Genomic DNA, 25,224 nt, shown 5'->3' with positions numbered 1-25,224 from the left:
AGACTACTATAGAATACCCAAGACCTGTCACTCGTATAGTTTTGAATGGGGAAAAATGCAACACTCAATATGGCCGCTCAATGGCAGGAAGCCCCGCCTTCTGAATGAAAAAAGCCAATAGCCAATCAGTAAATGCAATACCATTGTTGGACAGCGAAGTAAGGTTGAAGTAAGTTGAAGTTGAATTGTTGAAGTAAGGACAGCTGTGGGGGTGTCATAAAGTTAAGGCAGTTTTTAGGATTTTTTTTTTTTTTTGTCAAGTTAGGAGGTTTCTGTAAAACCCACTTCCTATAATTAAGGATTAATGTAAAACCCACTTCCAAATTATTTTGGTCCTAAATGTGGTCCTAACTGGAATTTCCATGGTTACCAAACAGATAAGATTAGGTTTTAGAGTAATACGCCCCCAGGATTTTGTTAAAATCTGTTAATTTTTATCATTAGTTAAGTCTGCAGAATTGGAACACCTGTTATTCATAAAGTTCTAGAAATCCCCTGCTGTATATATACGGTCATTGGTATGAAAAAGGCTAATTTGATGGGGGGTTTCCTCAAAAGCAGCATTTTAAAGTCTGTTTCATCCTTGACTGACCAAAACCAAACAGCAGGCTAAAAATAAATGAGACAAAATACATTTAAAGTATAAACAGAGTTCTGAATCAATAAAAAGCTTATGTTAGTGTGTTTGTGTGTGTGTGTGTGTATGTGTGTGTGTACAGTATATAGAGAAAAATGATACATCTTACCTCGTAGAAGCCAAACAATGTCTGGCACTGACTGCTTCATTAATATGACATGACAGCATGGCATGTTTGCTGATGTCACTACAGTAACTACATTATATAACACACCCTAGTTGTCCTACAAGTTGTAGGTGTGTGTGTGTGTGTGTGTGTGTGTGTATATCTGTTGTTGTTTAGATGAATAGAAACTCATACTATGGAAAATGAAACTTGCAGAAACACATTAGAGCAGGTGAGACAAATATTGAGGAGATATACATCAAAGCTACTTTATCTTAAACTATAATGACTCACTCATATTTACATATGATTTTCATATTAAATATGTATTTTATTATAACTGGGAACAACATGGGATACAATTGATTTTTTATTATATATTAAACAGCTTATGTCTGTTTTTTAAATGACGGAGTCTCAAAGTTTTATCTTCTGTCTCCCTCGGTCGGAAATATTGATCTACATTATTGTACTAAGTCGTTAATAGTTTCTAGAGACAATCAGCTAAGCTCAACATCACATCTTAGACTTACAGATAAACATACATTTATATGTACATCGTAGCTTATACAGTTATTAATTTAGCAGAATATGCCATTTGTCCAAATGAAAAACAAACAGCAAGAAAACTGCAAAATGCAAAACTAAAAAGGAACATAAGTAGCCTACTAAAAGCAGTCAAACTTCCACTAAATCAGCCCATTTCCCAAAGCCCATCAACCCTTTGAATGATCATTTATTAAACATTTAGGCTCGTTTGATGGGGTTTTCAGCTATTAATATGATTGTAGTAATATCAGCTCACTTTTAACATTTTCTCTCAGAATCAGCTAAATGAAGTGACCATTTGCATGCATTGATCATGTACACAGAAATATAATCAGAAAGATTTCTGTAGCAGTAGAAACACTAATCCTCTCAGAATCTTGCGGTAAAATGAAAATGAATTAAATTTTTTAAGTAAATAAATGAACAGCTGGGACAATTCAGTGCTTTTACCATGTCTCTGGTAATGAGCTGCTGTGTCCAGCTGTTCCTTGTATATGTAACTTCCACATTGACTTGTGTGAGGTAACCTGATGTTGCAACTAATAAAGCAATACAAATCAGCTACACGAACACATAAAATGAGTAGTCTACACTTTATCCTAAAGACGTGATGGGAGTGTTCACACTCTGGAAAGTTCTGCAAACAGAGACTGATAATGCTTCTTGGCAGACATGTATAGCAGGAAATAGTGCCTTAAGTGGAATAATTGTTCCTGTTTGTTGCTTACCTTTTTACACTTAAATCTTGTTTCTTCAGAAATACTCAATAAGGAATGAAAACTGTGTGAACCACCCCCAGTCCTCACATTCTTTGTAGGCATAGCTGTTTTCGAAAAGAATGATACTACCCTGATAGCACACGTACATCACTGAGACATCTGCATTTACATCAGCAAGATGTATTTTTTAGAGTGTTTACTCATCTATCTACAGGACGTTTCCTATCAAATATGAAATAGATGTTTAGAAGATGTCTTTAAGGTGCTTATGATTTAGAATGCATGTAAAACTGAGATCTTAAAGACATTTATCAGATGTTTGTACACAGCAAATGCTTTTTTTCCAGATGAGGCGATCTTTAACAGACATCTTTCAGATGTATGCTATCTAGGCTTCTAAAAGAGATTAATTTGCACAAACAAAAAAAAATAACAGTTTGAATGATGAGTTCCCAAAATCATTTTATTTCAAACCAAGCCAGAGAAACCACACATTTAATATAAATCAGGAAACCAGCAAATGAATCAAAATTTGATTATGACAGGAAACATAACATTAATAACAGTGACAGGGAGAAGCGATTCAATCGAACCAGTTGATTCACAAATATAAATCAATGCATGCTGGAGATATCTGCTGGTTAAAGTAGTGTATATGCACGGAAGAATAACCTAAGATCATTTATAACCATACGTTTAAATTAATTTAAACACAACACTATCTTAAAACCACAGACGTTTCAAAACAGTAGCGAAGCCTCATTTGCTGAAATAACTTGAAGGTTCGTGCTCCGATTCATTTCGAAACAAATTTCATATAGGCCTCGAAGCATCATGAAGCAGTTAATCGAACTCGCCCATCACTAACAGATGCTTTAATCAATTCACCATTACATAATCAAATTTATATAATAATCATGGATATAATGAAAGCAGGTTAATGTCAGCAGCCTTTTGATTGACTCAAAGAATGGTACACCAGGAGTTGTTTTCAGGTGGCGTCTCATAATGATTATGTTGTGTGTATCTGAAATGATCTGCTCGAGTGCTGGAGAGCTTAGAGAGATACTGCTCTCGACTCATGTTCTTGATGATCGTGAGAAGGCCCTGGCTCACGCGGTAGGTTCTGCTGCTGTCGAATCGTTTCGGGTCACTGTGTTCAGTCACATACACCCTATTGAAGGTGCCATCGGTGTCCCGCCGCACAATAATACGATCCTTGTTGTTATCTGGTTTTCTGCTGCTGTAATTTGCCCTGACATAATCTGGGAGCTTGTCTGCTCCTTTAGCGTTCAGGTTGCCCACCTCATAGTATGGGAGATTCTGAACAGGCACAATGTGATCATCTTCTTCAATTCTGTTTTGGTATTTGTGAAAGCCAAAGTCTCCATTCTGAGGCTTGAATCTCGGGACAATGTCACCATTTCTAACGTCGATATAGTCATGAGCAAACCAGTACAACAGGTTCAGGCCATGTCTCGGCTCTGGCTGACCGAAGCCTGATTGTTTCAGCTGGTACAGTTCATTCAGGGTGCTCACCATGATGGATGACTGTTTGAGAGAAAAAGACAATGTAGACATATTTAGAATAATAGTAAAACCATACAATGAGGCAGAACAAACCAGTCAGTCAGTTTTATGTTTGAAGGGAAAGTGCATTTTCCATTTGTTTGCCCACTGCTTCGAAATCGCTCTTTTTGCCTACTTAATTTCAATGGTCATGTTTATGGCAAATTACATTTTTAAAAGGATTAAATCTAAATGGCAAACACTCCTAGTTCAAGGCTACAAAGAGCCCAAGTCTAAAACAGAGTAAGCTACCAGGGTCTGGGTAACATCAAATTTATGTGGAAAGGCCCAGCTTGCAGTGGCACAAATGTCCCGTAGGAAACAGAGCCCACGATGCTACTATGCCCCAAATAGAGTGAGCTCTGAGGCATTCTGGAGGCTGCGCTCTTTTTAGATTCGGATGCCAGAGATGGCTTCCCCCAGTCAATGAGAGAGGTATGGTTTAGAAATGGGATTCCCTGTATTCGGGAGGCCCAAGAAATGAAGAGCTGATCATTTCTCCTGAAAGGTCTGGTCATGTCTATAGCCGCTATGCTTCTTATTTATAAACACAAAAATACCTTAAAAATTCCTCCTTACAAATAAGGTTAAAGAAATATCATATAAATTAATTCATAGTTTATCCAACAGAATAATTTCTACATAAATTTAAAATTGATATCGATTTAAAATGCTCTTTTTGTGAATACTGAACTGAAACAATTTCTCATTTGTTTTGGTCCTATGTTTTTGGAATAATGTGGAGGTTTTTATTGCTGATAATATTTTAAAAACATTTTTATAAACATCTTATAAACATGTGATTTTGGGTTATTATATCAAGGATATCTCTTTAAAGGATGCTGGTTTTATTATACATTTTATTTTAATGTAAATTTCACATTAATAAATGCAAGTTTACAAAAGGCAAACCTCTTTTTATGGTGCTTGAAAAAGAGATTAAAATGTATGTAGATGTGGTCAAAATCTAAAAATAGTAAAGCAATAAAAAAAAATTACTATATGTTCCTCCTTTAACATTTTCACATAATTTTAAAGATAAATAATATAAATATTAATAATAATAAATAATGGTGCTGACCTTTAAAGTATACTTTTCTGTATTAAAACTGCATCGTAATATGCTATGGAAATGAGTGTGTGTGTGTGTGTGTATATATATATATATGTTGTAAAAATACACATTGTTCTCTATCATGAAATTATTGGTGAATTTATATTTTATATTTCTGTCCCAGACAATGCATCTTTCTAAACCCGTGTAAGAAAAACACATGATTTTAAGGCATCATAACTGTGTACTATTATTATGGAATACATAAATATCTTAATTTTTTTACCTTGTATGGTGAAAACTGTTCCTCCAAGTTTCTTGCCGTTATTCGATTTGAGTTGAGTCGAGTTCACAGAGTCTCACTGAAAAGCAGCGGGAGTTTTTAAAATGATTCCTTCAAGACACGCCCCTTTCGAAAATCTCACAGCTGGGAAATAGAAACTTAAGCTTAACTGAAGGGAGTAGCCTATAGTTTTATGATTTACTGCATACTAAACACTATATGGATTTATTAGTATGATACGTCACATGACCACACTGCATTGTATGTAAAATGCAGAGTGCGATTCTGAAAATAAAAAGCTATTTTGCTTTTCTAATGCACATTTGAACATTTGTTTATTTCCATATATATATATATATATATATATATATGCTACTGACATAATATGACTATGCTGCTGTGAATGCTCGTGAACATTGTGTGCATAGGTGTTATGAACTTTAACATCAAGTAACTGCAATAATATAAATTATTAGCATTATTTAAATGAAATATAAAGTGCCAAGGCAACATTTGTAATTTGTTTGTTGTACTAAAATGACTAAAACGGACTTGTAAACTAATAAAAAAAGGGGTAAAAGACAACCAAATTACTAAATGAAAATCGCAAAACTAATGTAAGAAAAAATTTATTCCTAAATAGATAAAAAATTAAGTTGAAAAAAGACAAAAATTTTAAACCTAATACAAAATATAAATAAATACAATATCAAAGACTGTTAAAATAAGACTAGTGTGCATCGAGTTAAAAAAAAAAAAAAGTTCCAATAGTAGTTTTTAGGACTTAAAACATTTACAAAAAGAAAACAGTTAAATATAAGTGTACATTTCTTGATTAAAAGAAAGAAAAGGAGAAAAATATGCACCAATTTAAGTGTTTTACCATGGCACATTTCATTGACAAGTATATTTTACTCATTTACTCTTTTTTTGCTCAGATATTATGTTCATGAATAGATTAAATATGTATTTCAGGAGCTTCACTGTTAGAATTTTGAAGACACTTTGACCAATGCATTTCAATACTTTTCCAAACTACAATTATAAATATAAATAAATATATAAATAAATATTAAAAATATAGATTTTTCTGCTCCAAAATCTATCTAAATCTATCTATAGGTTTTCCAGTAAAATGGGTGGTGCTACTTTAGAACAGAAGACAGGAAACCGAAACTTACTGTTTATCAACTGCATTTCAGTGATAATGTGAGAACTGTCACTTGCAAAATATGCAAAACATGTAAAAGGTGAACATTCATAAAGACAGACTGTTGTTTGTTTGATAATTTCCTTTTCAAACCAGCTTTTATTACACTACCATCTGCACCATGACGACAGTCAAGAGCAATTCTGTGCTGTAACACAATGATCAGAGACCAGGGACAACACCAACAGGATAAAACAAAAAGAAGAACGCCAACCAACTTAAAGAAATCAAATGAAGAAGAAAGAACAAGTTCAACAGTTGTACAAATAAAAGACTGCAAACCAAGAAAAGAGATTCTGCAGTTATAACAAACAGCAGTAAAACTGTGCATTCACATTAAAACTGCTGTTTTAACGGAACAGGAGGATGATGGGATAGATATACATATATATAACATTTCCATTAGTTTGAATCCACTCAAGGACAAAGAGCAAACAAGAATGTGTCGTGGCTTCCCATATCAAACAGACAAAAATCTAAATAATTGTGCTGAACCCTCAAACTACATCAAAATTACCATCATAATTATAACTCTAGCTGTCAGTGTCAGCATAAGAAGGATTGGTATTAATAGTAAGAATATTCTACTTCATTATTTGATATATATATATATACACACAAATAGTCACAATGTTTTTGCATTGCTGTATTCTTATTGTTTTTTCCCCACACATGTGTTTAAGTACACTTGAAAATAAAATGTGATTTTTCTTTTTTTGTTTCACTGGAAAATACAACAAACCCCAAATACGTCACTCATGATCACACACACTGGTTTGATACTCCCTTGACCTCACACACACATTCAAGCTCTTCAGTTTGTGGACACTGTCCTTCTATTCACCACTTTCCACACAAGCAAGAGCAGACCATAATGCATCTGTGCCCACGCTGAAGGGGGAACATCAACAAACGGGTAGATCCTTTGGTGTCAAGTACACTACACGTCACAGCGCCTTGTCAGTTTCAAACACTGAAGCATCTTCCTCTGGCTACACTGGTGCTTTTATCTGGCTCTCTTGCTTAAAGCAACACAATCTCTTGTGAGCATCAACAGATATGCTCTTCTGAAGGTTATAAACACGCTCTGGACAATACATTAGTCTTTTAAGTGATTTTAGCGAGTGTTAATAAGAATATCTGAATGATGCTTACATTGTCTCTCATTAGAAGCAGAATGATTGAGAGAACTGTACAGATAAGATGGGATTGAAAGGAATAGTTCATGCAAAAATGAAAATGATGTCACCGTTTACTCTCCTTTGGGTCATTCAAACCCACATTTTTGGTAAAAAGGGTCCAAAATAAATGACTTAAAATCACCATAAAAGTTAGCATGACTTGTGTGTTGTATGTCAAGTAATACAAAAAGACTGAAATAGACATTGTTATTCACTGACAATCTCTCCATCTGCCAAAGCTGTGACAACTCATTTTCAAAAATTGTGTGGTTTCATGGCCAGAATGCTATTGGTTCTTGCATTTTATAATTGGCATGCCATGAAGAATACCTTGCACAAAACGATCATATAAAATCAGATGACTTGTAATATATCGGCACAACTCACAGAAACTACTTTCATGGCATTATATTTTTTCTATAGAACAATTCATAGGCTGTGAAGCTCCAAAAAGACTTATTTCACAAATAGTCATCCCTATGACTTGTGTGTATATTTCAAGTAATACGATGGCTTGTTGTGAGAGCGAAAAGACTGAAATTTACATTGTTATTCAATGATAATCTTTCCATCTGCCAAAGCTCTGAAATCTTATTTGCTAATGGTTTCAAAAAATGATGCGCCTTGACACTGGCTCAACAAAATCCCAACGATTCTTGTGTCGTAATTGTCATACCAGTTTAAAGTGGAGAATTTCATGCACAAATCTACAGTATAGATTCAGAAATAATTTAACATAAATCACATAGACTACTTTCATGATTTTTCTTCTCTTCTATAGAACAGTTTACAGCCTGTCAAGCTCCAAAATGGACCAAAATAATGACTTAAGAGCACCATAAAATGATGCATATGACTTGACTTGTACATTATATTTTAAGTAATACAATGGCTCAGTGTGAAGAAAAGACTGAACTTTACATTGTTATTCAGTGATAATCTTTCCCTTCACTGAAGATCTAACATCTCAAGTTATTGACTAAGACATCACTGGTTCATGTCTCTCGTAATTGCTGTTCCAGTTAGTACAAGTGTTGTGTAAAATTTCCTGCACATAACTAGCATATAGATATGGAAGACTTGGAATATAGCATCACAAATCGCTATTTTTATGGTGTATGACAAGTGGACGTTGTATAGAAAAGAGCTGCATATATTGCAAATAAAAAAATAAGGTGGTGAGTAATCACTGACAGATCTTTCATATTTGTGCAAACCATTCCTTTAAATTCCACAAACTAAGGCGAGCTCTCAAACTACATCTCTCACTCAAACACGCTCAATGAAAAGAGCAATACAGCGCTTCTCTGAACTCACTCACACATGCACGAATTCACACACACGCAATCAAACAGGCCTTCGTATTTCCCGGATGTTTAAGGATGTGCCGTCCACAGCTTGAGGAAGATGAGTGAGCAGGAAAGGGATTCGGAAGGATATGTTTTCCTAACTCTAGCATTTACTGAACCACGAACCCTATGTTTTAATAATTCTGTGAACACGAGGAAAACAGAGAGACACACAGTGGATGGTGGTGGGAGAACGTTCCCGAACCACTTCGGTGTTCCTTATTGTCCACTGAGTAGAGCGCGGCTGGTGAAAGAGAGAACGCGTATCTCAATATACTACGATACGGGAAAAGAGATGGGGGCAGCTGATTGAGCTTTCATTTTTTTGTTTTTCTGGGAAACGGGACAGTGAGGACACGGCGGGGCACGTGCGTGATTGGGATCAGAAGATATCTGGGCAGGAGTCCCAGCTGCCCTGCTCCTTGGCCTCCCAGTATCCTCCTTTGTAGATGTGCGTGGTCTCTCCCGTCATCGGGTCGACGAGCCGCTCAAACCACATCGGCGTGTAGTTTTCCTGATGACCACCTGATCGCACAAAACAAACACGGACATACAAAAGCATACAAACGGTCACTTAATTAAAGAACAGCAGGTACAGGAGTTTGAAGTAACTCAATAGAAGATTTAGTCTTTTCTACAAAACTACTAGAAACTATTTCAGATACAGCCTGGAGCTTACAAGACAAATGCTGACAAAACTATTCAATCTTAACTAAACACAAATCACCTACAATCTCTGATTCAACACACCTCACTCTCTACATTTACACAACAGGCAGATCAACACGAGCTAAGAGAAGCACATGGTCAACTCAGGAGAAAAAATAATGAACAAAAGGAGGAAAAATATATTGGTAACATTTAGAGGTAGGTGGCATGACCAACATTTTATATCACATCATATTGCAATAGAAGGATATAAAAGAATGCAGTTATTTTTTGCTGAAGAATGAACCTATATATTACATGTTCTGCACAAAATCCTTTACAAATAAAACAAACTTCAGCACATTTGACTATTGTGTGTGTGTGTGTGTGTGTGTGTGTATATATACACATACTGTACACACACCAATTTGACATAGATCTGCATATAACCTATTTTACAAATAATTACCTACAAATCGTTTAGGATAGGGTTTATTTGGATTCTAGAATGGTTTACAATTAGTGTGAAAGCCAAAGGCCATCCAAAAAAAATGTATATATACTGTTTGAAATATTGGTAACTTTTTTTTTTTTACGGTGACCTTGTTACACATTACATGCAAGTACTATTATAATAACAATAAAATAAAGTATAGTTGCATGCAAATCCAAACCATCCTAACCATACAGTAAGTACATCACGTAATATAATTACACTGTAAAATAAATTGTAACCTAAATATTATATGAGAATAATTACATGAGAGCATAACATTAATGCCGAACTCAATTATACAAATATCAAAATTTAGTTATGAACTTTTATTATTTTTTTGTTACTTATTAAATGAGCTAAAGTACATTTTATTTGTGCATATATTGGAAACAATCTACTGTTTCACACTGAATGTGAGTGGCATGACGTGTCAGTTAAAGTGTTAAACAGTGATTTTCTGCTTGATCATACCACCTAGCCCTATAAGCTGAGAGATGGAGGTGCTGGAAGGTTTTGGGTGAATGTTACTTGCTTTTGACTTGAGCTCCATAAGGACCCTCCACTAGAGTGACACAGAACAGATAACGAGACAGTGAGGGTCTTTTCCAGTGAGGGGCTCACAAATGCACAATGCAATGTTTGATCCCACGATGTGTGCGTGATTTATAACATAATCCATGTGTGTGGAAGTGTATGATAGTGTGTAATTGTCTGTGATAATCAGTGTACAAGAACATTATGAATTCATTAACATTAATTGTGGATCTTGTGCTGTTATGTTGTATAATGTATAACATGATCCCTTTACATTGTAAAAATGTAGCTCTAACAACTTTGATCCCACAGTTACATAATTCCACTTCATTACAAACACTGTTTTTCTCCATATCTGTGTGTGAAGTGAGCATGTGTGTAGTACTTGCTTGAGTATGCAGGTGGGTGTGAGCCGTGCAGTGTTTCAGCTGCAGAAGCACAGAGATGAAGACGGAGGGATGTAGGCAAGAGAAGAGGATTGAGAGAGACGTTAGCATGCATGGGAGGTGTGAACAGAAGAAATGAAAGATTCACATGGAATGGACTTCAACACTGACTGTAGTTTTGCTTTATGACACTGTCTAATATACAGTCACAATTTATGCATTCACACTGCCCACTAGTGGAAGTAAAATACATGCACAGGCATGTATTTTAAAATGCTTACATTGTAATGATGCATGATGCAAGAATGAATTCAAATAAGAACTAAGTCTAATTATTTGCTTGTTTCTATTTAACAGCGTTTTCACACCTGAATTGCCTCAAAAACGTGATCTAGGATAGGGTTCATAAGAAGTAGTACGACTTATAATTGGTTTGAAAGCAATGCATTCCAAAAAATATATAAAACTGTATCGTTGATGCATCAATTTTGATTATGTGAATGCAGCTAAATCCAATTAGAAAAGAAATCTGTTGAGGTGAAATCAAACTTGGGTTGAGACTAAATCAAACTAAGTGTGAAAACGGCCTAAAACAACTAAACAACACTTCAGTGTTGATTCTGCTACTTGCTTGATAGCGAAAGATCGGAGGAAGTTTCATCTGTGTCAGCTGATGGAGGGACAGACAGATAGAAAATGAAGATGATTGGATGATAAATGTGAGAAACAGATTGATTAGGAGAGAGGGATGGGATGGTACTTGCTTTTGTAAGTGGTCTCAGATGGCTCACTGGCAATCTCCACTTCTTCGGCTGATCAGGTGAGAGACGAGCAGCCAAAAATTAAAAAGGGGGATGCAAATTAAGACAAAAACAAAAAAAGAAAGAATACAATGAGTGAATGGCATAATGAAGGCGGGGAAAGTGCTCCTGGATATTAAAGGGACAGTTCACCTGAAGATAAAAATCCTGTCATTTACTCACCTTTCTGTCAGTCCAAACTTCAACATGACACTTTTTTTTAATACGTGGAACATAAAAGGTAAATTTTCTAAGAAAAATAGCACCCTAGAATTGGAAAACTCATGTATTACTACATTTTGGTAAATAAAAAAGTACAATAAAAATAATATAAAATCTAAACAGATATATTTAAAAAAAACTAATAAAAGTAACAAACACAACAAAATTATTTAAAACGTAAACTAAAATATGTAAAAAAAAAAAAAAAAAAAAACAGACTTATGAAAATATAATTAAAAAAATATATAAAAAAATACTATAATAGTAAATCAATGACATTTAAATAACACTATTTGGAGTGCAACTGTTTCAGTCCCTTTGGTTTATTCTACAAAAAAGCTCCACGGATGAAAGAAAGCCATGTGGATTTGAAACAAAATGACAAGATGTTCCTTTTTAGGAGAACTATTCCTTTAACGTCATGCAAACAAGCACTATTCCAGTGACTGCATATGTGTTTGTGTGAGATGGGAGAAAAAGACGACAACGACAATTAAAAAGAGACAGGAAAAAGGAAGTAGAACAGGAGTACTTGCTTTTTAGAGGCGAATCAGATATGGAGTCCTCAATGAGAGCTTGAGGGAAAGACAGAGACAGAGACACAGGAGTGAACGAGAGACGCCAAGAAGGCAGAAGAGAGGAGGAGAGACGAGTAGAATGATAACTAAAAGGAGACTTTACCCCCGTCCGCTGGCTCCTTACCCTCCTCTGAAGGGCTGGCGGTGCGGTTGGCCTCTCGCTCCCTCTCTCGGCGGACAGTGCGCTGCTTCTCCTCCAGTCTTTGTTTCTCAGCGTTGGCCTCCTCCCAGCGGCCCTGCTCCATCAGACGCTGGTCTGGCCGCCTCCTGCTATCTGTGGGAGCAACGCCCTCCTCCGGCTCATTCAATGTCAACGCCAGGGTCGAGAAGTAGTACATGTTTTCTGCGCCTTCCCTACAAAGCACACACAGAGGAATGGCAGGAAATTATAGAGGGATAAATAAAATGAAACATACATTAATTAAATTAATATTTAATGAGTTTAATACTAGTTAAACAGACAGCATTTGTAGTATAGTGTTATAATAACCACAAAAAATTAAAAATAAATAAAAAATAACTTTTGACTCATCCTTTGTTTCAAGGTTACAGTGGTAATGTTTGAGACCGATTTTTGGAGGATTCTAATGCTGATAATTTAGTAAATTTGAGTATACAATAATAGTAATATAATAACATATTATTATTATTATTATATTTCTATCATCAATTCTCCAAATATCTTTATTATTAAAAAACTAAAGAAATTTAACTAATGCAATACTATTGTACTGTAAAATAAAGAATTAATATTTAAAAAAAATAGTAATTCATTTACAGAACAACAGTAAAATTATTATAATATTTATGTCTGTCTTGATTTCTTTGCATCCAAAAGTGAAATCACAGAACTTTTATTCTGGCATGAAACTGAAAGGAGACCTCAAACCTTTATTTTTCTTGACAACAGATTGATGAAAAATTTCTTATTTCAAATTTGAGAAATATTTCAGAATATTGTGAAGTCAGAAATCAGATTGTTTGTTAAATATATTTGAAAACAGCATTTCTTTTTCTCTCTCTCAGATTTTCACAATTCACATGGATCATACTTTTCAGGTTGGGAAATTACAAAAAATAAAAATAAAATCATAATTTTTTACAGTGGTTTAGGGTTCATGGTGATAATTTGTCATTGCAACAAATGTATAAAATTAGATGCAACTTATAACAGAATTGATTTGATTTTTTTCTAAAATCATGTTCACATCCTGTGGCTGTGTGTTTGAAACTGTGAGTATTTTAATGTTTTGGCCCTCATTGTGTCTGCTTCACTGCAACTCATATTTTTGACTTTTTTTTTTTTAAGAAATGTAAAGACAAATGCTGTCGATTGAGCTTAAATTGAGAAATATTCCTTTAATTGTGAACGTCAGGGAATATCTTACGGCAGCGGAGTCTTCCTCCACAGTTCTTTGGCTTTGAGTGTCTGATAGACGGTTTTCTGTCGTCCGTCAGCGCCGTTCTCTCCCCCTCTGCTGCTCTGCATCACACGAGAGTATTCCATCTTCTCGTCCCACGTCCCAGACAGGACATAGTGCGCTTTCCCATCTTTATCCGTCACCACCCCCGTGACCTAGAGAGAGCCATTGCACAAGAAGGAAGTGAAAACAGACATAAATTCCAGAACGGGCAAAAAGAACCTGAAAAGCAGCAAAGGGTGATTGATGAAAGGGGAAAAAACGAACATGTCTGCATTCTGTGAGAAAGAAGTGGAACGGCTGCTGACTCACCTTTCTGGCCACGTCTCTGGAGAAGTAGCTGTACGGTGCGAATTTGAGATGACAGTGGTCACCTGTTTTGTGGTTCACAACGTCTATTTCGCCTGACTGAATCCAGAGAGAGACACACAATTATCATCTTATAAATTAAATGAAATGTCACACTATAGGTATTGCAATTTAAGGACTACATTTGTTTAATGCAAATGTAACTTGTAAAACCACCAGTAATGCTACTGATTTGGGGGTAAAAAATTTTATGCACTAAAAACTAGGTGTCAATTTTTGTATAAACTGTACATGATATCATTTAAATTATATAAGCAAGTTCATTAGAAAGTGACATGTACCAAAAATTGCTTTAATGAAGTCAGCACATTTTATACACAATATTTAGAGAAATTACTGTACCATTATCCACTGAGAAGTCCATCAGTTCATTTGGTGACAGACACACTGAGATATGAAAATACATGTCTAAATAAGTGTTCTGACCTGATCTATCCAGAGTTTCCCAACAATGATATTGTGCACAGTGGTTGTGACTTTCTTCCAGGTGTAGTGATTGGTACTCTTCTCAAAAATACAATGAATAGAACCTGGAGAAACAAGCAATTCAAAATGAGCTTGAGAACGCTTGCTTAAAAAGACATAAATGTAAGCATAAGACATTCAAATATCCGTTTTTACACATAAACAAAATATACTAATATAATAATGCAGAGATTACTTTTTCTTTTTTTTGGTCAGCCTAAACTTAAAATATTTACATGAATATTTACTTGAACATCTCTGTTGTTGGTTAATAGTCACATGACATCATGAAAATAAATAAAATATTTATTTGTATTTAATATATAAATATTTTTAAGGGTTTTATTTTTAATGTTTTTATTTTCAAAAAATTCTACATTAATTTTTATTTTTTATCATCGATTCACAAATCCTAGTTTAGGCAACCCTGTCTAGTTGCATTTAAATTGTCATATCAAAAAAGTATTGGATATTTAAGTCGCAGTTAAAAATGTCTGAATGTTGTTGCATTAAATTAAATATCAAACCATGTGATACTTACTTTAAGGACAGCACTGGCACACTTTAAGCAAAACATTTAGTTTCAGTTAGGTTTTTTAAATTATAAAACAACTTTTACTGTTGAAACTGCTACAATTCATTGTCAAATGTTAGATGAAAATGTTCCTAGTTAATGTTATTATTCGTCCAACATTTTTTTTATTTCACTCAACATTGTTTCTACCATATTTGTTGCATTAGACTATCAGTTTTATAATACGTTTGTTTTAAAAAAAAATGAAAAACTTCACTGTAAAATGAAAGCTGCATGTCATTTTAAAACTTGAACATTGTGATAAGGCTCAAAATAAGATAAATAGTTACCCAGGGGCATGATGGAGAGATATTTTCCCCTGAACTTGCTGGCCAGGGCGATCTCCTGTCTCAGGGTCCAGCCTCGGTCGGAGATCGCGTGATGGGCTGCAGCCGGAGGGTGATGGCTTACCTGAAGACCACATTGATATCAAACACAATTCGCTTCAGTTCAGCTCTTCCTCTCTCTCAGGATAAACAAAGGCTCACCTGCTCACAGAGGGACCTGTAGCCGCTCTCCTGCACGCGGTCCAGCTCAAATGTCTCGCCCAGCAGAGGGTTGAAGGGTTTGCCCGTGCGGTGAACTGTAGTAGAGTAAGAGGACACGGTGAAAGCTGCCACATAGCACATCTGCTCCAGAGAGTTCTGGCACTTGGCGCCCCGGTCCAGCAGCTCGTAGTACTCCAGATCCTCAGAGAGACGCTGCAGCATGGACAGGGGCTCGTTGAAGTTTACCTGTGAAAAGAAAGGATGTGTTGAAAGCAAATGCAATGAATCTGGGCTGTTTGGGATTCTCGTAAAGACACGGATGAACGTACAGGCATAGGGATTTTGGAGAGTTCTTTTCCGATACAGTTCTTCATGATGCTCCATAGATTGAGAGAGTAATTTGGTTTATCTGGGATTCGGCTCCGCCTCTTTCTCACAGGCACTAGTTCCTGGGACTGTGGCGATTCGGGATTGGATGCCAGAGATTGCTCGTCTAGCTGTGAAAGAATAAAAAACATGAACTTTAGTCATCAATATGGATTTTTTGATATATAGACATCACATGGAGTCGAATTTGAAACGGTGGTCAAAAGTCTGGAATAATTAAAATTTGTAATGTTTTTAATGTTTTTGTAATGTTTTATTAATTTATTAGATTAATAACAGTAAAAACAGCAATATTCTGAAATATTTTTACAATTTAAAATAACTGTTTTTCTACATGAATTCATTTTAAAATGTAATTTATTACTGTAAGGACAAAGCTGAATTTTTTTCAGTCTTCAGTGTCACATGATCCTTCAGAAATCATTCTGATATGCTTACTTGCTGCTCAAGAAATAAAAAAAAAAAAAAAAATCAAATTTTTTAAATTTCAAAACATTGCTGCTATTACTGTATTTTTGGTCAAATTGATGAACCTTGGTGAGCTTAAGAGAATTTTTTCAAAAACATTAAAAATAAGTATTCTGTCAGTGTACATAAACACTAACATCATAATGCCTTACCGACGTCGTCCCATCGTCCATTCCCAGCTCGCTACTGATTCCGCTGACATTGCTGCCAGATCTCCTGAGAGAAATGGAAAGAGCGTATGAGAGAGCCAGAGAGTGAGAGAGAGAAGGAAGGGGAAGGGAAGACAGAGGACACACACACTTAGGTCCAGTAACACTCATATGAGAAGAGAGTTAAGAGACAGCGAGGGATGAGAGTAAACGACAAGAGCACGGCAGTAAATACAGACCTGTGATATTTGGGGTCTGCTGGTACAGTGATGAACTCTTGAACGTCCTCACATGCGTCGAAGAACTCATTCTCGTCATCCTCGTCACTGGCATCACCCTTTACTGGAGCTGGGCCTATAGGGCAGAGAAAGCAGGAAGTCTAAAATATAAACAGGATGTCAGTATGTCATATCCAAATGTATAGCAGGAGTTAGAATGATCAATATTCACAAGGATTTGGCTGAGAATTAAAAATGTCAATATTTATGTCAATATGTTAATATATGCCAATATGTTTATTAAAGAATAGAAAAGGAGTATTTTGAATTCAAACTGTAAATTTTAATCAATTCAAAAACCTGAATTAATGACTTGTCTGCATTAGCAAAACATTTTTTTTAACAATTTAGTTATTAACATGTTGTGAAATACACTACCATGTTGTATTAAAATTATATTTTTCAAAAGAAATAAATAATTTTATTAAGCATGCATTAAATTGATAAAAAGTGTCAGTAAAGACCTGTACTGTTACAAAAGATTTCTATTTCCAATAAATGATGTTCTTTTAAACTTTTCATTCATCAAAGAAACCTGAAAAAATGCATTACAAAAAGTTCCCACCAAAATAGGAAGCAGCACAACTGTTGATAATAATAAGAAATGTTTCTTGAGCAGTATATCAGCATTTTAGAGTGATTTCTGAAGGATCATGTGACACTGAAGAAATTCTGGAGTAATGATGCTGAAAATTCTGTTTGCATCACAGGAATAAAATACATTTTACAATATACTCAAATAGAAAACAGTTATTCTAAATTGTACAATTTCACAATATTACTGTTATTACTGTATTTGTGATCAGATAAATGCAGCCCTAGTGAACATAAGGGACTTAAAACATCCAACACCAAACTTTTTTTTTTTATATTTAGGTACATGTTGCTGTCTATTAACATGTCGTACTGCACTTCTTTGTTTAATGAAAAATCGCTCGAAAAGACTCTGAAATAATCTGCTTATAAAAGTCATACATTAGTGAATCAGACATCACTAGTTGTCACTTCATTGCTGTGTGCAACTAGTGAAGACACCATATTAGAAATCTTAGTCTACATATAATTTTGTGGCACTCAGACTTTTGGTTTCAGTAGTACAGTACCTTTGCTATCTATGGAAGGGTTGCTCTGGCATGAAGGCAGTACGGTCGCTCCTCTGAAGGCTCTCTCCAGATGGTTGTGTTGTTTGGCGAGCTGCTCCAGTGTCTCCTCCAGTCGCACTCTCTGCTCTCTCTCGGACTGCAGGGCTTTCTGCCAGCGCTTACTGTGAGTCTGAGCCAATGCCAGGAAGTCCCGGCAGGCCTGGGTATCAGATCGTTAGAGCATCGTCAAGAATACGTTTAACTGTGGTTTCTGTGTGCTAAACAGGCAGCCACAAGTGAATGAGGCAGTTTTTCCCTAAAGCAGATGCTTTGCTCAGTGGTCTTACGTTGATCATGGCATTGGAGGTGATGCGGAAGAGAGTGGCTCGCTCCGTCACCTGTCGAAACTTTTCACTTGTCTCTCCTCCCAGCCGAACTCCCTCCAGCTCAGACAAGGACCTGAAAGAAAGCATAATAAATAACAAATTTAATGTCACACAGAGACTTTATATGAGCCGCATCTGGTGGAAAATCAAGGGTTATTTATTCAAAATAATAGTAAAATCACCAAAACTATGAAATAAAGAGTGTGTGTGTGTGCATATAGATATACTGATAAACAGACAGAAACCTGAAAAAAAAATGTTGCCTTGGCAAATTACTGAAATAAAATAAGCAGAGGTTGAAGGAATAAATATATCAATAAAATATTAATAACATCTTAAAATATAAATAAAATAATATTTGAGGAAAAAAATAGAAATTTTGCCTTGGCACATAACTGAAATAAAATAGGTTGAAGTACATAAATTAATAAAATTTATTAAAAGCAAAATTATTAAAAGCTAAATCAAGATATTTAATATAAATAATTTAATAATTTGTAAAATAAATATAAATACTAAAATAATGTAAAAATATATTGCTATATGAATGAAATAATAATAATAATAATAATAAATACATTTCAAGCAAAGGTGTGTCCAGTCTGTTGGAGAAAGGTGGACTGACCGTTGGAGAGCAGAGCCGTGTTTGGCGATGAGGTCGTTGCAGGTGCTGAGATCCTCCACCTTGCTGCTCAGCGTCCGGAGGGTGGACTGCACTTCTGAGTTGCGTGAGCATGCACCCTGACCTGATGCAGGAGGAGTGGAGTCATCCCCAGACTCATCTTCAGAAAAAAAGAGGAACGAAAACTGTGAAACAGAAACCTCAAAATGTGTATTTGTGTGCTATTCTTGAAAATGTGGTTTCCCATTCCTATCCAACTGACCTGATTCAGGCTGCATGCGGAAAGCTTTGGCTTTGGCCAGCTCCAGTGCTGTGATCCACCGCTGCCGCTCCACCTCTGAGCTGGCCTTCAGGTGATACGTCTGTGTGCCACCATTAGAGATGACGAAATTGCAGGAGTCCTCCACGGCGATATTGGCTGTTGCCAGGTTTATGGTGCCCCGGCATGTGTGACCCATCTCCGCCTGGGTCCTGGAAGAGCAAAAGCAATGAAGATAAGATGATGCATTTAAGATAAAACACTTTAGTTGGTCATATTTATATCCTACTTTAGATTCAAACAGGGTTTCTAAGTTTACATGACGTTCAGACGGACCCTTCCTCACTAAACTGGTGGCCAGAATAAGACACAATGTGTTTCAGACTTCATAATGACAGTCAAAGTCTGGTTCTGTGAGGCTAGAGCAGCATTCATTAGGCTCTATTTAAACCCCCTGACAGCTGTTTTTCAGCATCTGATGCAATATTCATGAATTAGCACTGAAAGGCAAGCATTCGAGAAATGCCTTCAGGTAGAGTTTCTTTTACTCTTGAGCATTTATGTGACAAATGATACGGCGAGTTACTGCTGCTATCACGGTATCTGTTATCAGAATGAAAACGATCCTCAAGTTCATGATCCTAGCAGATATTCTGCAAAATATTTTACCCAAATAAACAATTCTGAATCGGAGCATGAATCAAAACCAACCAGCTCCAAAACAAATAAATCAAATGTAAGACTTTGACTGCAAATACATTAAAGGTTTATTGCAAAATATTCAATAAACTCAATCCATAAAGAGGAGTACTAAATTTACTCAAACTAAAATAAAAATAAAGCTAAAAAAAACTAATAAAAGTGACTAAAGCACAAAATTTACTAAAACTAAAATTAAAGGGATAGTTCACCCAAAAAAGCTAATTCTGTAATTAATTACTCACCCTCATGTTGTTTCAAACCTGTAAGACCTTTGTTCATCTTCAGAACACAAATTAAGATATTTTTGATGAAATATTTTCTAACCTTGCATAGACAGCAACCTAACTGAAACAATTTATGGCCCAGAAAGGCAGTAAGGACACTGTTAAAATAGTCCGTGTGACATCAGTGGTTCAACCTAAATGTCAGAAAGCTCTCGGATTTCATCAAAAATATCTTAATTTGTGTTCCTAAGTCTTACATGAACTACACGAGGGTGAGATATTAATTACTGCTTTTTCATTTTTGGGTGAACTGTGCCTCCAAAACCTAAAATGATAACAAAAGCTAATTCAAAGTATTACTAAATTCTATAATAGTATACTGTATAAATAATAGTAAAATAACACTGCTGTATTTTATAAGCATGAGCTGTGAAAAGGTGAGCAGCTCATATGTAAACAGTACCAAATTTATAAAATATAAAGTTTCCATTTGTAACCGTAATTTGCCAACACTGATGAATCACCAGTTCCAGGATTCTTCAAAATCAGGAAAGGAAAAAATGAGGCAAACCAGTTTGGACGGGCTGTGTTTGGACATGGCACAAGACTGATACCAGCTGATTTAACAGAGGAAAACAGTCCAGAACCTGTAACCTGTGAAACTGTGAAATCTCTTCCTCAACCTCTACATTTCCTGATGCACCTTTCAAACACACAATGAGAGTGATGAGGAACCACTGAGGTCTGCCTGCAGGAGCAGAGGAAGTGCTGAAATCAAGCCTTAAGTCCAGCGTGTGATCCTCCTGAATAGAGTTGACCTGTTAAGACTGTCATGTGACCCAAACTCATTCAGCCAATCATGTGAGGGTGGAAAAGACAATGTGCACTTCTGTCTTTTATTTACACCATAATGCTAGATTAAGATGCTAGAGGGCCAAGTTATTTTGTGCAAATATTTCATATATTATGACATCACACAACAAATGCAATGCACTTCTGGGTATATTTAATAACAACAAACAGTATATGCAATGCACTTCTGAGTTTATGAGACAAGCATCTGTTCAACTGATATCTCAGTTTCAAATTAAATTCAGTATTTAAAAGTTGCATATGTAACAGACTGTATGTTGAACAATTAATCAAATATTTTCTATGCAGTAATATGAAAGTCATTCTATTTTAGATTTATGTGAAGTTACTATATAAAAAATGAATGCAAATACATTTTTCACAAAATTTCATGTTTGTGTTTTATTTTTATTCACACACAGAGTCCAAATGTTGCAGAAAGACTTTTAAAGATTTTTAAAAGAAGTTTTACCAAGGCTGCATTTATTTGATAAAAAATATACTGAAACAGTTATATTGTGAAATAATACTGCAATATAAAAAACTGTTAGAAAACATTTCCTGTAATATTAAAGCTGCATTTTCAGCATCATTCCTCCAGTCTTTAGTGTTACATGATCCTTCAGAAATCAATCTAATATGCTAATTTGTGATAAAAATAAATTCAGGATTCTGCGACAAATAGAAAGTTCAAAAGAACAGCATTATAAATGTCTTTACTGTCACTTTTGATCAATTTGCATCCTTTCTAAGTGAAACTATTAACTTGATTAACGTAAAACAAAATGTCTTCTGACACTAGCTTTTAAATGTTGGTGTATCCATTCACAAAGTGCCAGAAGGCACTGTCAAATGAAGCACTACAGATATGTTTTATTTGCTTTGGTGTGGCACAAGCACAGAATTTATTTAATGGCATTTACATTTCATTTCTGTATTCAAGAAAAAATTACAACATGAGTAAAGTAGTCAAAAATAAAGCACATGCTCTCACTAGCCGACTGTTGAGGCGTTGGACCTTGCTATTTTTATTGTATATTTAAACATCAGATTATTTAAAGAATGTGTTATCCTCCAAACCTCAAACTGATGAGCAAACAGTGAGGATCGCACGAGCAAACAGACACACACACACACGCGGGCGCTCCTGCACGCTCTCACACGCAACATTAATAATTGACAGAGCACAATGAGATGAATGTGGCTTCAACACCAGATCAACTCAAACTCAAATCTAATTAAGTAAAATGGCATCATCTTACAGACCGACGAACACCAGAAGGAGTTGAGTTTGTTTGCACATTTAGCATCCATCCACCCTAGGGTTATCCTTAACTAAAACTATTAAAACATTTTTGTTGAGAATCAGCTGAAATATACAATAAAGTATAAATATTAGATTAAAAACAAAATTATTTCAGTTAGTAGACAAAGCAGCATTTCTAATTTTTATTTAGTTTAAGTTGAAGCACTAAAGTTACTAACTAGAAATTAAACAAATACAAAATACAAACTAAATAGTAATATTTAAAAAATAACTAATAATAAAAAAATTACTAAAGCACATTACAGAGTTACAAAAAATGTAACCATAATATTTAAAAATAAAAATCTAAAAGTAATAAAAAAAAATAAAAAAATATTACTTAAAGTTTCATTCAATTTAGAACGAAAACTGAAGGTATAAAAATTAAAGTAATTTAAAATATTAATAAAAAATATAAAAGTATAGAAATGATGCTAAAACAACACTGGTCCATTCAGTTCAATGGTTTGAAGTAAGTCATATGATTTGAGGCATCCTCAATAAAGCACACAATATGTGCAAGGTTATGCAAAAGTTTAAGGGGTTTGTATGACTAAAAGCAAAAGTGATGCTTGTCGTACCAGGAAAATGAAGTTATTTCATTATCTAAAGCTTTGCACCTTATCAGATATCGGTGAAAGGCCAAAGAACACTTGACAACATCACAAAGGGTTCATCAGGACATCTGACGTTCCTATCAACATTTAGCAGACCTGTTGTCTGACGGAAACAAAAACTGACAACATTCATTCATTTTATTGTCCCTAGAGGTATAGCATGCCACAAACTCACCTGTAATAAGACAGCAAGCCATTGCTGAGGACGAACCAGCGCCTTTGGTATCCCTTTATGTAATTAGTCCATTTGAAGAGCCAGCCTTTATAGGTGTCCCCAGGGGCCGGGGTGGGCGCTTTGGGCTCCGACATCACGACAGCCCGTGGCTTCACAGTGTCTGACGGGGTCTGGGGGTGAACACAAAGGGTTAAACAAGTTAGTTGACATTCTGCCTGTTTGATCACACCTGGATGGACAACAAGACTTTCTCTTGTAAGCCATGGCACCCGAAATGTTGACCTACACACCCAAGTTTTATCGTTCCCCACACAGCATTTCATGAGCTGTGTATAGGTTACACACAGCACGCTAGGTTTCGAAACACAGCCCAAATCTTTCATATCAAGGCTTAAACGTGTTCTACTCAGTGGATATAACATGTCAACGGGCTCGTTTCGCCTACGTGTCACTCTCTGAACCCACTTCATGACATTTACAGACACGAATAAAAACAAAACTCTTTAAATAGCAGTGTTTACGACCGTAACAAATGAACACAAACACATATCGGGCTATTTAAAACTTTGTTTAGATAAATGAGGCCTGTATGTAGTCATTCACACACAACTACGAGTTCAAATAACGCTGAAATAACAAAGTTTACTCAAACGCCACGAGATACAATATAAACCCTCTTAATGTCTTATATAAAAAAAAATCAAGTTTGCTTACACCAATGCGCATAAACGTGAAATGACTTTGACGGCTAATTCAGCTAACGGCTAATAAAACTGACGCGCTATCGCGAAACATGAACGCTTAAAGTCGAAAACACCAAAATATATCTGTAAATAAAACACTTGTGTGAAGACAAATCAGCTATAAGCCTCTAAAATCCACGTTTATCATCTAAAAGCCCTTTAATAATTTCAGCCTGCGGGGAAATCTGTGTTAAACTGAAGCTAACTAGCCTGTGCTAACCTTCAAGCGGTGTATAATGAAAGAAATCCCGATAATTCACGCAGAACATCAGATGAAACCTCGGGGAAATAATGCAAAGCGACATGACAGGACGGGAACATGTCAAAATGTCCAGTGCTGGAATGATTTAAAGTGTGTTGTGGGTGCTGGCCAGCTCTTACCTGATCTCTCAGTTATCCCGTCTGAAGAAGAAGGAAGTCAGTGACAGATCTCAAGAGTGAGTTACTCCGCACACAACTCGCGTAAAAGTCACATTATTACATTTTCGCCCTTCACACAACACAGACACCTTCCTGATTCTGAGCAGTACATGTTCATGCATGATTAGACTACTACTTCATGAGATTTTAGTAGAAATAGGATTTGTGTTTTAATGTGTAAATGTGGCAAATATGGTGAAATAATAGATCAATAAAGCCGCCCGAGTAACAGTGATTTTAAGAAGTTGATGATCTATGGTAAAATCACTGTCATGCATGACTTCCAGTGGTTTATTGCATTTATAAAATCGTGGAAAATACAAAAGTCCAATGCAATAAATGATCATCTACATGTATTATTCATAATAACCGGAATAAACAGTTCTTCCAAGTAATTAAGTTCATTATCTAATGCAAAGTAGCAACTCAGTACATTATTATTATTAAACATCTTTAATAATAACCATTATCATTATTAAACACAAACAAGAAAAGCAGCAATGAAAGAGAAAACCAATAAGCATAAATAATAGCAATAAATAGTTACATAAAACAAAAATAATTGCTTGCAAATATTTTATAATGCAAAATTGCAATGAGGGTAATCAGCACGAGACATTATAATATTAATCATCAAATAATTTTGAGAGTTTTGAGGCTTTCGTTTTTGTCAACAGCTTTAATAAAATAAAATAAAAATGTTTTAAATGCCACAAAACTTGGAGGAACCTTAACAAGTCAACATTTGTGTAAATAAAACTGGCCTATAATCCAAATATTAACAGATAATATGACTTGACATTGTTATATTTAAAAGCCACTGTTGTTTTTTTATGTAATGTACCATTATTTTAACATTTAATCCCAAAATCACGTAACAATAATACAAAAAATGTTCCTAAGATTGAAATCTTTG

At 35.3% G+C, this 25,224-nt stretch overlaps 1 protein-coding gene and 1 long non-coding RNA gene across 5 annotated transcripts; both read right to left on the bottom strand.

Moving 5' to 3' along the window:
• Window positions 1-6,206: 6,206 nt before the first annotated feature.
• LOC132142771 (uncharacterized) lies at window positions 6,207-7,108 on the bottom strand. The gene is made up of 2 exons (XR_009434110.1): window positions 7,018-7,108; window positions 6,207-6,955 (listed from the first exon to the last, which is right to left on the bottom strand). It is a non-coding gene; the product is annotated as an uncharacterized LOC132142771 (long non-coding RNA).
• Window positions 7,109-7,439: 331 nt separating this feature from the next.
• On the bottom strand, window positions 7,440-23,483 carry LOC132142770 (oxysterol-binding protein 1-like). 4 transcript variants are annotated; one of them, XM_059552877.1, is made up of 21 exons: window positions 23,415-23,483; window positions 23,146-23,315; window positions 19,273-19,481; window positions 19,014-19,170; window positions 18,350-18,461; window positions 18,024-18,222; window positions 16,882-16,996; window positions 16,646-16,709; window positions 15,968-16,135; window positions 15,639-15,884; window positions 15,441-15,561; window positions 14,538-14,641; window positions 14,055-14,150; window positions 13,710-13,897; window positions 12,425-12,675; window positions 12,280-12,318; window positions 11,486-11,533; window positions 11,353-11,391; window positions 10,725-10,763; window positions 10,334-10,363; window positions 7,440-9,182 (listed from the first exon to the last, which is right to left on the bottom strand). In XM_059552877.1, exons 1-21 carry the CDS (start codon window positions 23,466-23,468, stop codon window positions 9,040-9,042), a joined length of 2,592 nt encoding a protein of 863 aa, XP_059408860.1. In that variant the 5' UTR covers window positions 23,469-23,483; the 3' UTR covers window positions 7,440-9,039. The 4 variants fall into 4 exon arrangements, with proteins under 4 accessions (XP_059408860.1, XP_059408861.1, XP_059408862.1 ...); XM_059552878.1 differs by having other exon boundaries at window positions 12,446-12,675; XM_059552879.1 differs by lacking the exon at window positions 12,280-12,318 and having other exon boundaries at window positions 16,646-16,706.
• Window positions 23,484-25,224: the final 1,741 nt, after the last annotated feature.

The sequence above is a fragment of the Carassius carassius genome, chromosome 6, assembly GCF_963082965.1.
Source record: "Carassius carassius chromosome 6, fCarCar2.1, whole genome shotgun sequence".
Taxonomy (NCBI): domain Eukaryota; kingdom Metazoa; phylum Chordata; class Actinopteri; order Cypriniformes; family Cyprinidae; genus Carassius; species Carassius carassius.
Note: the sequence above shows the minus strand (reverse complement) of the source record. Positions and strands in the feature narration are given on the sequence as shown.

Excerpts from the sequence above, each read along its gene's own strand:
- LOC132142770 (XM_059552877.1), bottom strand. The coding sequence starts at position 23,468 with ATGAAATGCTGTGTGGGGAACGATAAAACTTGGGTGTGTAGGTCAACA. Across the intron at positions 14,642-15,440 it reads TCTCTCCATCATGCCCCTGG|GTTCTATTCATTGTATTTTT; the intron begins GTAACTATTTAT and ends TTGTTTCTCCAG. Across the intron at positions 10,764-11,352 it reads CTCCGATCTTTCGCTATCAA|CTGAAACACTGCACGGCTCA; the intron begins GCAAGTAGCAGA and ends GTGCTTCTGCAG.